The sequence below is a fragment of the Erpetoichthys calabaricus genome, chromosome 8 (genome assembly GCF_900747795.2).
Source record: "Erpetoichthys calabaricus chromosome 8, fErpCal1.3, whole genome shotgun sequence".
Taxonomy (NCBI): Eukaryota; Metazoa; Chordata; class Cladistia; order Polypteriformes; family Polypteridae; genus Erpetoichthys; species Erpetoichthys calabaricus.
The window spans coordinates 67,198,359-67,214,091 of record NC_041401.2 but is presented as its reverse complement, the minus strand read 5'-3'; the positions used below and the strand labels follow the sequence as shown (position 1 = coordinate 67,214,091).

The window sequence follows — 15,733 nt, the reverse complement described above, 5'->3', positions numbered from 1 at the left end:
ATGAAAAGACACATAACCTGAGGTAGGGTTGGTCATCTGCAGATTCCCATTTCTTTTGTCAGAGTAGCCCAACAGGACAAGTATTGGCAAGATTGTTTAATCCATGGTACACAGTGGTCCAGCTGTGACCCATTACAAAATGTTTTCTCCCTCAGAGGTTATGCCTAGAAAACAAGTGTCTAATAATTTTAATTAAAGATGAGATGTTATCCAGTATATCATGGCCATGTCTATAGCCTTTACTGTGTACCCAGTGGAGATAGGTTGGATGCAGGAATCACAATGTGAAATTTCTGAGGCTAAATGACAATGACTGTGACTTCATTATGGGCAGAAAAAAAATGCTGTCATATTGATCCACAATATTTCATTCAATTATTCTCTATTTATAGATTTATTTCATATTTGTTAAGATATTTATATTTCATATCTGTGAAGATAGATATGCATGGGATAATGTCCAGAACAACATACGTATGAGGGAGTCCATCCCTTCTTAGGCGGAACAGGTACTAAGTTTGTCTACAGCTTAGAGAATGTGTGAACCAGCTGACAGATATCTTGACAGACATCTTTAACATTTCCTTGAGGCAGGCGATTGTCCCTAAGTGCTACAAGCCTACGACCTTCATACCTGAGCCAAAGAAGTCCTTTGTCTCTGCCTCAGTATTTATCATCTATAACACTCATACCGGTCATCATGAAGTGCTTCAAGAAGCTAGTCTTGGGCCACCTAAAAGCAGGTCTCCCCGCATCATATGAAACCTCTCCAGTTTGTCTATCATCCAAAGTGTTCCACTGAGGTTGCCATACCATTTAAGATTGTCTGGTCCTATCCCACCTGAACAAAAAATACCAGAATGCCGTTAATAAGTTTCAGTTTAGCATTCAACATCATCATCCCTCAGAAGCCAATAAAGAAGTTGAGTGTGCTAGGTTACAACACTCCCCTATGTAACTGGAACCTGGACTTCCTGATGGACAGAACGCACATAGTCCGCAGTGGAAACACCATCTGTAGTACCATCACACTAAGTTCCGGCACCCCTCAGGGCTGTGTACTCAGCTCACTTCTGCTCATTTTTCTGAGTCACAACTGTATGGTTGCATACAGCTCTAAAAACCATCATTAAGTCTGCTGGTGACATAACAGTAGTGGGGGCTCATCAGCAAAAGGAATAAGTCATCTTACATAATGGAGATGGACTGATTGGTGGACTGGGTGCAAGTGTAATAAACTGTCCTCTTAACATGTACAAGACAGAAGAGATGATTGTTGACTTCAGGAAGGCTAATGCTGTCCATGCCCCATAGCACATTGGGTGCCTGTATGAAGGAATTGGTCAAGAGCACCAAATTCCTTGGTGTGCACCTGGCAGCTGAACCACCTGGATAATTAAACACCACCTTCATAACCACGAAGGTGCAGCAGCATCTTCGTTTCCTGCAATGGCTTAGGAAGGCAAGCCTACCTTTCCCCATTCTCACCACACTCTACAGGGGTACCATTGAGAGCATTCTGACTAGATGCATCACCATCTGGTTTGGGAACTGCAGCATCTTTGACCACAAAGTCCTGCAACAGAGAGTGCATCCGAAAGAAAAGATCATTGAGTCCTCTTTACGCTCCATTAAAGACATCTCTGTCAAGCATTGCTTTCACAAAGCCTACAGCATCGTAAAGAACTGTTCCCAGTTTTCCTATGGTCATTTTGTGCTACTTCCATCTGGCAGCAGGTACCAAAGCATTCAAACCAGTTCTGCCAAGTTCAGCAAAAGCTTCTGCCTCTTTGCTGTCCAGTCTCTGAACTCTGTGCTGCCTGCTGCCCTTCAGATCTGTTCCTAGTATTTTTTAGAATAGACTAGATTGAACTTTATTGTCATTGAATAAAGTACAACTACTGCGACAAGGAGGTGCAGTTTTGCATCTAACCAAAAGTGCAAGTAGCAGTTAATTGCACATAATCAGATACTGTAAATATAAATATTTACAGTAGTGAGGAATTTGTACAAACAAGGATAAGTGAAAGGTATATACAGAATGATTAGTGAGAGTTAAAATATGAATATGAATTTACAGAGTCCAGGGGTGTACATGTATGGTTGTATGGTGAGGTTAGAAGATTGGAGTTGGCCTAGTGCTTGAATTTTATAATAATAACAGTTCATTACATTTATATAGCGCTTTTCTCAGTACTCAAAGAAGTTGCTCCTGAGCTTGTTGGCGCTGGCATGTAAACTCTTGTACTGCCTCTCAGAGGGTAAACAGATCATGGCTGGGATGAAAGTCCATTTATATACAGTACTGTACATCTGTTACTACTTTTGTCTTGATTATTAGTTGTTGTTATTATTAATTTATTCATTACTATTTATTTCAATGTATTATTACCTATTAATTTCCATATTATTTACTCACTTATCTCTTGGCATAGTATAGTGTAGTATAGTTTAGTAGAGTATAGCATTGTATAGGTCTTACTTGTCTTGCACTTGTCCTGTGTTTATATTATATATGTATTATTTGAGCTCATGTTGGGGAAAGAATATTTTGTGCCACGGTATGCTGTAATACCAAGTATGGATGGTATGACAATAAACCCACTTGAACTTAAACTTATATACGGATATGTGACATCATTTTTGATGATACTGCATGGCAAAACTTTTTCAAATTTTGACATCAAGTGATCATTTTCCATTGACTCACCTTAGTTCAATCTTATTATACATAACTCCCAAACCTAGAAAACCTTATATATGCTCTAAGAGTGTTGAGAAATTAGGTATGTATAAAGCATGTGGGCACTTTAATTTTTGAATGATATTGTATTCTGTACAGTATCACCATTTGCTGTAGAGGCTGGATATTCTTCACTACTCCTTTCGCAGTTTCTTACATGGTGAACTCACCTGTTATTTATTGTACACTCCCAGCTTTCATTTCACCCATCTCCACAGGCTAAAAGTCTCAAAATATTCTCTACTAATTCCATAGATAAATCGTGTAAATCACTAAATTAGTCAGCCAGTCTTAATTTTGTTAAAAATATATCTATGTTATTCCAGCTCACCTGATTTTGCCCCTAAACAAGAAAAGGAAGAAGAGAGAGTGTGGTGTAACACCCTTAATAACCTTTCAATATAAGGTTAAGTAGAACATTTGACCACCAGAGACAAGAACAACAATGAGACAACGTTCACTGAAAGGCCCATATTAGTGATACCCACACACCCACTGTATATGTCAGCTCTTGTACCTTGTTGTCCTTGTACAGTATATTGTGAAGATGTTCATTGTGAATGGTTCTATTTAAAATAAAAATTTGCTAGATTGACAAAATAAAAAATGAAAGCAAAGCAAACAGAAACACAGTGAATATCAAGGAGAGAAAAGTACAAAGTTTGCAAAGCTTAATATTGAGACAGATATAATAGAAAGGAATCATTTACTGGTCAGGTAGCTGAAGCTCTGTCCTGCTTACAAGACGATGTTGACAGGGAGGATAAAGCCAGTGAAAGGCCGTCAGTGTCCGCTCCTCTACTTTAAACTTTCCCTCTTTGACGTACCTGCAAAGAAACATTAGCCATGAATAACGTAGGACTGGCAGTTTCAGATTGATATTGTAGCTAAATATATAATAAGTATGGTTTTCAGTTTGTAGATCAGAGTGCTTTCTGTTCCAAAACAAGCTTTAGACGGCATGAAAACAGGTATGTAAGAGGCTTTCTGTAATTGACAAGATGAAAGCACACAACCGTTTTTCCAAAAGCAGTCTTGATTTTTAGGATCTGTCTATCTCAAAGCAACTCTTCAGGCATTGTTTTGCCAGTTATACATAGAAATGAAAATGTACATATCACTCCCACCCACATGAGCTAGAAATGGAATTTAGAGCTGATCTACACTTCTCTTCACCAAAGGTCATGCCCGATATTCACTATCTACAATATACTTTATGACAGTATTTCATATTGTGCGGTCCACTTTTTATTTTACAAAAGATTGTATAAGTAGTCCATTATCTCATTCTATCCTTACATATGTGTGGTACTATAAAGAACTATTTTGTAGATCACTGCATTAAAAGACATTAAATTAAAATGAAAGAAATAAGACACCAAGGGTGAAGCTACATTGGGTGGAGCCAGACCTCCCATTCAGAAGCAAGGCTCCCTCAATCTGAACAGGGGGCTCCTCTGTAACATAATCTTCAACACTGCAAAAAATGTAAGCCAATTGGAAAGTCATTAAATCTTGTTTACCCTATTGTAAGAATTATTGACTTATCCAAAAAATTTGTATTTATGATTATTTAGCTTACATTAAAAATCTTCTCAAGTAAATTTTGCTTACCCCAAATCCATTTTAAAGTTGTTTGTCTAGTTTTTGCATATGCATTTTTTGCAGTGAAGGGGGATCACAAGTATGTTGAGCAGTTGAAAACTACAAGGTAACCCCCCAAAAAAACCATTGTTTGATCGCCAACAAACCAAGCCGTGCAAAACTGCAAAGGGGACAAAGGGAATAGCTTATTGCTTGCCCACCCATTTGTTTCCAGGCCCACCTACTTTACAGTTTCTGGCTTCGCCACTGAAAGACACTATTTGAAATAAATACATTGATTCATATGCCTCAGTACAGGCTTTGTCTATCTGTCAACTAAGTTCTAGAAAAAACATTTTCTATGGTTGGGTGTGTAGAACATATGTAATACTTGTGTCCTTAATCCAGACTTCATTTTTAACCCAGAGGCAATATATGCAAACCATGAACCCCACCCTGAAGAGGACACCAGTCCAACAAAGGATACAAGCGCATACAAACTCACACACACAAATATTCACACACACACTCACAAGGGCAATTTAGAGACACAGCTAGACCAACTTCTTTTTGGACTGAAGACCTTAAAGAAAATCTGCATGAAAACAATAAGGACAGACAGATTCTTGTCAGAAAGATCAAACACTGTGAGTTTAAAATGCTATCTGTTGCCCCATTAATGTTTACACAAGTAAATACATGAATGCATTTATGCTTTGATAAAATGATTAGTGCTTCTGCCTCACAACTCCAAGGACCAGGTATCAATCCCTTGCCTCATAACTGTCTGTGTGTAATTTATATATTCTACCTGCGTCTGTATGGATGTTCTTTCTCCCAAAGATGTATATGCATTCAGAAACACTTATCTAAGACTTTAATGTACAGTATATAACACAGCCATACCCTCTATATTAGATATTAAAGAGTTAGGCCAAAAAAAGAAAGTAGTTTTCTACGCAAATAAACACAGAAGAGACCTTGTCAGGAGGAGATTAAGGACTGAGAGGTCTGAGACAGACAGATGCATGAAGGAAGTGAACTCTTGTCAAGTGCCCAAAAATCTTAATAATAATACATGGAGAAGACTGAAGTAACAGATTTAAAATAACTTGCAATTGTCTGTCTTGGCTTGCTGAAGGTGGCCAATATGCGACACTGGATAGATAGATAGATAGATAGATAGATAGATAGATAGATAGATAGATAGATAGATAGATAGATAGATAGATAGATAGATAGATAGATAGATAGATAGATAGATAGATAGATAGATAGATAGATAGATAGATATGAAAGGAACTATATGATAGATAGATAGATAGATAGATAGATAGATAGATAGATAGATAGATAGATAGATAGATAGATAGATAGATAGATAGATAGATAGATGCGAATATTAACATATAACTTTATTAATTTTTTTCCATTTTATAATCTTGCGTAAAACTGACAGTTCTAAGGCAGGATTGATTGCAGAGATAGAAGAGTTTGAATTAGAGAGTATAGGTCAAAAAAGGCCCATTTATAGAAGTCCTGTTGCAGCTGCATCCCTCTAGGAAAATTGTTTCCGAATATCAAAAAACAAGAGACATCTAAGAAAAGCATGTCTATTTCTATCACATTATTCTCCTGAATAAAAACTTCATTTCCTTACAGAGGGAGCACAAGAGTGGAAACCAAACATATTGTTGAACAATATCCAAGGGGCTGCTGGAAAAATTAAAAGAGAATATTAACCATCGACTTCCTGGAAGGCCAGTGAGTCTTGCATTTGCTAGGCTTGAGAAGCTTGAATCTGAGTCTTTTCTCTTACTCTGGGCCTGGACAAAGCCATATCACAGAGGTTTTAATATATGTGTATGGGCAGTAGTACTGACTTGAGAAAGACTGCAAACACAATCTCTGTGTCACTACTCACAGCAGACATCCGCCTAATTAGGTTTATGTCTGCAGGCAGGCAGATTTAATGTTGTTATCGGGCTGGATAAACATTACATAGCAAATTGCAGCTTGTTAATGAAAACAGAAGCGCTTGCACAATGGATGCTTCCTCAATAACTCCCTATGAAGGTTGCTGTCTCTTTTGCTTTGGCAGGTCAGCAAAGTGGCCAAAGAGTGTTGCTTAAAACCTCAAGGCCGCTGTTTTAAAAATAGACATAACTATATATGTATTGCAAAGGTGTGCTGTACAATGTGAGGCTATTCGACCTGAACGATGTTATATACAAGAAAATAAAAGGTGACTGATCAAATTATGGGTAGGAGGGTGACACCACAGGTGGCCCTATCAGCTGAAGGTCTGTGGGTTTGTTTTCTGTGTGGAGTTTATGTGATTTCCCTGTGTTTACAAGGGGCAGATAGAAAACCTATGTTATGACCTCCTTCTTTCACTCACAACTTCAAATATAAAAGGATACAAACCAAAGAAATATGTCATTCTTTACAACACATCAAAGGAAAGTGTTCAAGCATTTAAAAATATCACCATTGTTGAATTTACTCTTATAGTGTCAAATGAAACCATTTAAAATTAAACCAATAAAAGTGTACAAAAAGAGCAGACACACATTTGCAGATAAAGTGGTAATTTAACACCAGCAATTTTGTTGTGCTGCCTTCATCTACAAGATCATGACTGCCTGCATAACAGAGGTACAAATAGGAAGATTTTAAAATCAGTAATTTTGTGTATGTATACATTGATTTATCAATGGTTAGGCTTATAAAAATTCAATACACATTATAAAATAACAGGTAGATGGATGAATCCATATTTAACAAGGAAAACATAACTTCAAGTGTATTGTGTGTGTAGTGCATAGTGTACATTGTATAATTCTTATCTGCATGGCTGCACTAAACAGTAACTACAATCAAAAGACACAAACACATAAAAATTATATATTGCGTGCAACATACACTCACCAGCCACTTTATTAGGTACACCTTGCTGGTACCGAGTTGGACCCCCATTTGCCTTCAGAACTGCTATAATTCTTCTTGGCATAGATTCAGCTAGGTGCTGGAAACATTCCTCAGGGATTTTGGTCCATTTTAACATGATAGCATCATGAAATTGATGCAGATTTGTCGGCTTCACATCCATGATGCAAATTTTCCGTTGCTCCACATCCTAAAGGTGCTCTATTGGATTGAGATCTGGTGACTGTGGAAGCTGTTTAAGTATAGTGAACTCATTGTTACGTTCAAGAAGCCAGTTTGAGGTGATTTGAGCTTTGGGACATGGTGCGTTATCCTGCTGGAAGTAGCCATCTGAAAATGGGTATACTGCTGTCATAAAGGGGATGCACATAGTGAGAAACAATACTCAGGTAGGCTATGGCATTTAAACAAGAGGCCCAATGTGTGCCAAGAAAATATCTCCCTCACCATTACACCACCACCACCTCCCCCACTAGCCTGAACTGCTCATATAAGGCAGGATGGATCCATGCTCTTATGTTGTTAATGCCTAATTATGACCCTACAAATGTCGCAGCAGACCAGGCAATGTTTTTCCAATCTTGTATTATCTAATTTTGGTGAGCCTGGGAGAACTGTAGCCTTAGTTACCTGTTCTTAACTGACAAGATTGGCACCCGGTGTGGTCTCCTGCTGCTGTAGCCCACCTGCTTCAAGGTTCAATATGTTGTGTGTTCAGAGATGCTCTTCTGCATACCTCAATTATAATGAGTGGTTATTTGAAATACTGTTGCTTTCTGTCAGCTAAAACCAGTCTGGGAATTCTCTTCTAACCTCCGGCATCAACAAGGCATTTTTTGCACAGATGACTGCCGCTCAATGGATATTTTCCCTTTTTTGCACCATTCTCTGTAAATTCTAGAGATGGTTGTGTGTGAAAATTCCACTAGTTCAGCAGTTTCTGAAATACTCAGACCAGCCCGTCTGGCACCAACAGCCATTACCATATTCTAAGTCACTTAAATCACCTTTCTTTCTCATTTTGACACTTGGTTTGAACTTCAGAGAGTTGTGTTGACAATGTCTGCAGGCCTAAATGCATTGAGCTGCTGCCATGTGATTGGTCGGTCAGATATTTGCGTTAACAAGCAGTTGAAGAGGTATACCTAATAAAGTGGCTGGTAAATGTATATACTCTATATATATTGTGGAAAATAGGGAGTGTCACTGAGCCCCAAACCCTGGGTACAACTGACATGAACACATTCACGGTTCAAATATGAATTTATTTCATCCAAGTACATTTACACAGCACTGTATATACAGAAACAGTGAATCCTTCCTCCTTCTCTTCCTCCCAACTCCTCTTCCTCCAGGCAAGTGTTGTCCCCTGCCTTCCGATTCTGACTCCCCGAGGTAAGTCAGAGGGCTCCTGGAGGAGGTACTTATGAGAAGTATGAGAAAGTATGGATGTTCCCCCAGCAGTATCCCTGACACTCAACAGGGCTATAGATAGATAGATAGATAGATAGATAGATAGATAGATAGATAGATAGATAGATAGATAGATAGATAGATAGATAGATAGATAGATAGATAGATAGATAGATAGATAGATAGATAGATAGATAGATAGATAGATAGATAGATAGATAGATGTAAAAGGAAAACTAAATATCACCAAAAACTAAAAAATGCTTTTTCTGCCATGATTGGAATTTGGTGATATTATAGAAAAATTAAACTTTGTTTTTTAATTTGTCGATAATAATACAGTAATACTGTAGGCTATGCTAATACACCATGTACTTTCACGGAGCAGTGCTGAGATAGAGCCTGGAAAGACACAGTGCCCTGCCATTTGGGACTTGCCAGTATATGAAAATGAAGGCAGCTAGCAGAAGTGATAGGAGAGGTATATAAAGAGTGGCACTGACCAATAGGGTCTAGAGCTGAGTGAAGAATGGGCGGTGTCCTGGACAGGAAAAAGAGACAGATTATCATGTGACATGGATAGTGAGGTGTGAAGTGTAAGCAGGAAAGTTTGGTGAAGCTCATGGATGGTGGGGTTGGCAAGCACTGTGAAGCTCAAGTGCCAGTGCTAGTCACTGTGGCTGTGAGTGTAGGTGTTGCTTTACCAGAAACAAAAAGGAAAGGAAAGAGAAGAGAAGTAGAGGAGAAAGCTTTGCCCTTAGGTTCAAACCAGGCTGGCAGTGATGGCATTGCTTGAACATTTTAAACTCTACCACAGTTCAGTTAAGGGGTCTCCATGATCAGAGCAGAGAAGGGGTAGACACTGTACATAGTTCATCATGCTAGTACTTTTCACCTGTTTCTTTGCTGTAAAATCCTTACTTCTTTCATGTTTTAAGTCTCATCCCATCATAAAGTGTTCTTCCCTTGGTTTTCTACATTAGCAACTCATGTATCTTCTTTCCTCTGCCAATGAAGAGGTCACTACATTAATGTACAGCCTGTAAACAATTCAACGGTGATTTGAAGTAAAGCCACATAAATAAAATATTTTTAAAAAATTATAAACAATTAGAAGCTTGAACATACAACTGATGAAATACACAAAAAACAAGTGCATGAGCGAGCAACATAAACACGTGAAAATTACAAACATCTAAAAATAATAATAAAAATAACAATACAATTCTATTTTGTACCCACCCAGTGAATATATGACAGGATATAAATTCAAAAACAAATATAGAGTAAACAAAATAAAAACCCACATCTGAAGCTGAGTTTAGTGCAGTTAGCTTGCTTCAGAAAGAACAACAGGGGATATACAATATTGATTACAAATAATACTATGTGATCGGGCTCAAATGAAAAAAAGACTGCAGCAGAGAAGAGAGACCCTTGCAGTCATATACCTGATTAGTCACTTGAGTCTGCGCTCAACTGTCTAACACAGTTGCTTTCTTCACTCCATGTGGGGTGTGGAACCAAGTTCACATCCTGTGAGCCATTTGAAACATTGTGTAACAGGACTAGGACTATCCAAGTGAAAAGAACCCTGTTACACAATAATAAAATAATATAATAATAAGCTTGAGCATACAACTGATGAAATACACAAATACAAATGATTGAGTGAGCAACATAAATAAATGAAAATTACAAACATCTGATAAGAATAAGAATAACAATACTATTGTACTGCAATCAACCCCCATCACCTCCCCAGTGAGCATTCGACTGGCTATAAATTCAAAAACAAATTCTTGAGTAAACAAAGCTTGCTACCATTTTATATTACATGTGTAGAGCACTGTGCAATTGCTGTACTTTTTATTTCTCTTTCTATAATTTTCCATTTTTTTACATTTATTTGGGGTATATATCAGTTCTTATTAGTTGTAATTTTGGCCCCCCTCTTTTTCTGGAGTAAATGGTTGTTTTCATAGACTAGGCCTGTTTCAATGTACTATATATATTGCTTTTGATATAATGCATCACTGTGATTGCAACTGGCAACTCAGAAGTTTTCTTTCTCTTTAAATTTTCTTTCTTTTTAGTACTAGGGTGTTGTACCGTGTTAGCCATTATGAATGTAGAGAAAAGCCAAGCAAATTGACACCTTTTATTGGCTAACTAAAAAGATTACAATATGCAAGCTTTCGAGGCAACTCAGGCCCCTTCTTCAGGCAAGATGACCAGGTGGAATTCTCCCGTTAATGGTCTGCAGGCAAGGGAGAAAAAGAGTCAGTGCACTTTGCCACATCCTGGTATGTCTCGGAACTGTCCCTACTCAAGCCCTTTAGCTGCCTCCCATGCACACGTGTGTGACAATATATATATATATATATATATATATATATATATATATATATATATATATATATATATATATATATATATATATATATATATTGTGACAGACGACCGGCTATGGACTCCGGTCGTCACCCCCAGGCCGCTAGGAGGAGCCCTCCGGACAGCATATTTGTGCCCCGAGTTCCAGCAGGGCCTCATGGACTTTGTAGTGTTTTGACACAGCCCTGCTGGATACCTTGGGGGCCGCCAGGAGTCGCTGTAGGGGGGCTAGTGGGCTCTGGCATGCCCTATAACCCGGGAGTGCATCCCAGTCACGTGACTGGAAGAAGCGATGTGCTCCCGGGATGAAGAAAAGGACTTTGCCCTGACCCGGGAGGAAAACGGACTTGTGGGTTTGGCTTGGAGCCACTTCCGGGTCAGGGGCTATAAAAGGACTCTGGGTAAGCCCAGACATTGAGCTGAGCTGGGAGGTAGGGTTGGCGAAGTGTCTGGGAGTGGAGGATTGTTTATTAGAGAAGAGTTTATTGTGTTTATGAGTGTGTGGAGGAGAGTGCTTGGTGCACCGTATAATTATAAAATAAATATAATTTATACTTTCACCTGGTCTCAAGAGTGGTACCTGAGGGTTCGAGAGGTGGACACAAGCCTCAACTGCTACAATATATATATATATATATATATATATATATATATATATATATATATATATATATATATATATATATATATAGCCCTGCAATGGGCTGTCACCCTGCCTGGGGTTTGTTTCCTGCCTTGCACCCTGTGTTAGCTGGGATTGGCTCCAGCAGATCCCCATGACCCTGTAGTTAGGTTATAGTGGGTTGGATATTGGATGGATGGATATATATATCCTCCGGGCACTCCAGTTTCCTCCCACAGTCCAAAGACATGCAGGTTAGGTGGGATTGGTGATTCTAAATTGGCCCTAGTGTGTGCTTGGTGTGTGGGTGTGTTTGTGTGTGTCCTGCACCCTGCCCGGGATTGGTTCCTGCCTTGTGCCCTGTATTGGCTGGGATTGGCTCCAGCAGACCCCCGAGACCCTGTGTTTGGATTCAGCGGGTTGGAAAATGGATGGATGGATGGATGGATATATATATATATATATATATATATATATATATATATATATATATATATATATATATATATATATATATATATAGTAAGATGCAACAGGTCGCTGTTACTCCTTTAAATCCAACAGACAGACACACCGTAAACAGGTTAAAAGCACGAATGTGTATTTTTAATTCTTCTCTTCTCTAAAAGTGCTCCCCAAGCACCACAGCCACAGTAAACAGGCAAGTAAATAAGTAATATACAATAATATTCACAGTTCTCTCCTCCACACTTTTCAGCAAGCTTTGTCCACCTCCACCCAACTCTGGCTCGCTTGCTGGGTTTTCAGCAGTCCTTTATATAGTCCTTCACCCAGAAGTGCTTCTGTCCTTCCATCCACGTGACTTGCTAGCACTTCCGGGTCAGATGGAGAACTGGCTTTTTCTTCAGCCCGGAAGTATTTCGGGGCTTCCATCCCCGTGACTTTGGAGTATTATTGTCTATGCAGACAATAAAATCTCCCAGGTCCCCCTGCAGCGTCTCCTGGTGACACCCATGGTACCCAGCAGGCCTGTGAAGCTGAACTCCAGATCCCATGGTGCCCTTCGGGAATCCGTGCCATTGCTATGCTGCAGGGAACTCGCCATCTAGCTTCTTGGGGAAGGCAGTGTCCCAAGTAGCTGCCTTCCCCCATCCTTCCAGTCTTCAGCATCCCGACTGGGATGACCTGCTGGCCGTCCATCACAATATATATATATATATATATATATATATATATATATATATATATATATATATATATACTAGGGATTTTCGCCCCTGCTCGCTTCGCTCATCAACCCCCAGGCCTGCACTATGCGCCAGCCACTTCGTATCTCCGCCGCTCACGTATGTGGATTTCACTTTCACCAAACAACAAATCTTTTAATTCTCGCAGATACACCTTTTCATTTGGAAGAAACACTACCTTTACCTGATGGCAACACGAATTAGACGATCTACAAGTCTCAGACTTAAAGTTTAAATCTGAAAAATGTATTTGATCGCTTTTCGCTGTTCTGTTAATTCATAGAGTAATAATTTCAATTTGTCTGCGCTAATGTGATCTTTACTATCATTTTTTTGAGACTTTCAAATTTTAGTACTTTCATTATCTCTAACCTGCTTTGCATGTGTATCGTGGCAACATTTTTGAACCTCTTTACGACGTTCTACTTTTTCATCAACTTTGTCTTTTATTTCCGGCCCTGGTCGTGGTTAAATCTCTTGGCACAAAGACTCGTCTCACGGGACCTGAACGTACCTCTCTGAAAAAGTCTCATCTCGTCCCAGAATTCTTTTATATAATAGAGATATATATATGTGTGTATATGTATGCATGCATTTATTTACAGAGTGTCTGTAAAAAAACTAATTTCCCCTTGAGGACAAATAAAGTTCTATCTATCTATCTATGGCACAATATTATAGATCAAAGCATTACATTCAAATCTGACTAAAGCTATCATTTTTAAAGAATGTTCTACCAGAGAAAATAGATCTATACCTAAAATTCCTATTATTCCTAGTAATTACCTGTTTCGTTTCAAAAGAATACATTTTCCTGTTAAATTGTGCTTTGCAATGACCATCAACAAATGCCAAGGTCAGTAAACTGTATGTATTCAGTTAACCAATGTCACTATAACTAAGGCCCATTTGTCTTAGGAAATTTCCTTGGCAAAAGAATACAGCTAGTATATATATATAACAAATGCACACAGGGCTTTTTTAATGTTTCAAAATGTCTTGTTATAATTGCCAGTTCCGTAATCTTGCCACCAGTGAATTAAAACTGTACCAGAAATCTACATGTGCAAGTGCCAATGGTCCTATACCATATGCTAGAAGGAATGAGTTAGAAAAATTACAGTGCAAGATGGCTGAGGTCTAAAATGGACAGACAGACAGACAGACAGACAGACAGACAGACAGACAGACAGACAGACAGACTTTATTTGTTATGTCCTAAACATGCTCTTTTCACGATTACTGTACTGTACTGGCTTAATGATATGAGCTATTCAGCATGATGCAGTGGCTGCAGTCTGTAAGTGAGAACCTTTTTGTGCTTCTTCTAAAAAATCTTTCTTCCTATTAATTGTACTTTTGAGGATTCATAGTAATAAGATGAAGTGTTCATCTTTTCTCTTAACATTTAGCTAACCTAATTTAAAAATTATGTCCCCAGTGTATGTTTTGACTCTTTGGTGTACTAAATAGTTTTTTAACAATGCTACAAGGTGGTGCAGTGCTTAGTGCTGATGCCTGTTAGCTTCTGAGATTTAAAATCTAGCCCAAGTCAATGTCTATAATAAAAATAATCTCTCTATTATATAAAAAAAATATCCAGGGATGAGACTTTTTAGGCTGGGATGAGATGTGACTTTTTCAGAGAAATACTTTCAAGTCCCGTGAGACGAGACTTTGTGCCAAGAGATTTAACCACACCCGTGGCCAGATATAAAAGACAAAGAGTAGATGGCAAAGTAGAACGTCTTAAAGAGGTTCCAAAACGTTGCCGCAATAGACATGCAGAGCAGGTTAGAGATAATGAAAGTACTAAAATTCAAAGTCTCAAAAAAATGATAGTAAAGATTAGCACAAACAAATGGAAATTATTACTCTGTGAAATAACAGAACAGCAAAAAGAGATTGAATATATTGTTCGGATTTAAACTTTAGCGTAGGCTGGGGGGTTGGTGAACAAAGCGAGCAGGGGGCGAAGTCCCCTAATAATAATAATAATAATAATAATAATAATAATAATAATACATTTTATTTATATAGCACCTTTGCCATGCTCAAAGTGCTTTACAGAAATTCTGAAAGAACAAAAGGGGATTTACAAAAAAGCCTGCAGCAGAAAAGAGAGACCCTTGTAATCTTATACTTGTTTAATCACTTGAGTTTGAGCTCAACTGTCTAAGACATTTCCTTTCTTCACTCCATTTGGGGTATGGAACCAAGTTCACATCCTGTCAGCTTTTTGAGACAATGTGTGACAGGATTAACACCTTTCCAAGTGAAAAGAACCATGTTATACAAAGATGTTCTCCTTATGTTTGCTTACATTTTCTAAGGGCTTTGGTTTACTCCCACTTATCATATTCATTACATAACATGCCCAAACCCACTTAATCCATTTCAGGGTCTTGGCTGGCTGTGACATATTCTTGCAACATCAGACATAAAGCAGGAATTCACTATGGTTTGTACACCACTCACAAACACAATTAAATTATCATAAACATTTTGGGATATGGTAGGAAAACCAAAGTTATGTGAGGAAAATTTGATTTGAAGTGTGATTCTAACTCAGGATGCAGGTCCCATGACACCATGTCATTCTTCAATTAATTAGCCCCAAATGAGTGAGTGTGGGTGAATGCACGCGTGTGCTCTTTGATTAAGTGTTATCTGAGTCTGTGTTGGTTATGGCTGGTGCCTGAAAATCAAGGTCACTAGTGATTGATAGGCATGGGTACAAATAAGCCCTCCTGACATCACATGTGATGAAGACCATGGAGAGGCTACTGCTTCACCACCTTAGGCCACAGGTTCAACACG

At 38.5% G+C, this 15,733-nt stretch overlaps 1 protein-coding gene across 2 annotated transcripts in view; it reads right to left on the bottom strand.

Moving 5' to 3' along the window:
* Positions 1-15,733, bottom strand: part of rap1gap2a (RAP1 GTPase activating protein 2a) — a 451,901-nt gene that overhangs the window by 418,066 nt on the left and 18,102 nt on the right. For both annotated transcript variants that reach the window (XM_028806691.2, XM_028806692.2), the window contains exon 2: positions 3,454-3,570. In XM_028806691.2, the coding sequence (XP_028662524.1) occupies positions 3,454-3,570 (117 nt within the window). The remainder of the gene's footprint in view (positions 1-3,453; positions 3,571-15,733) is intronic.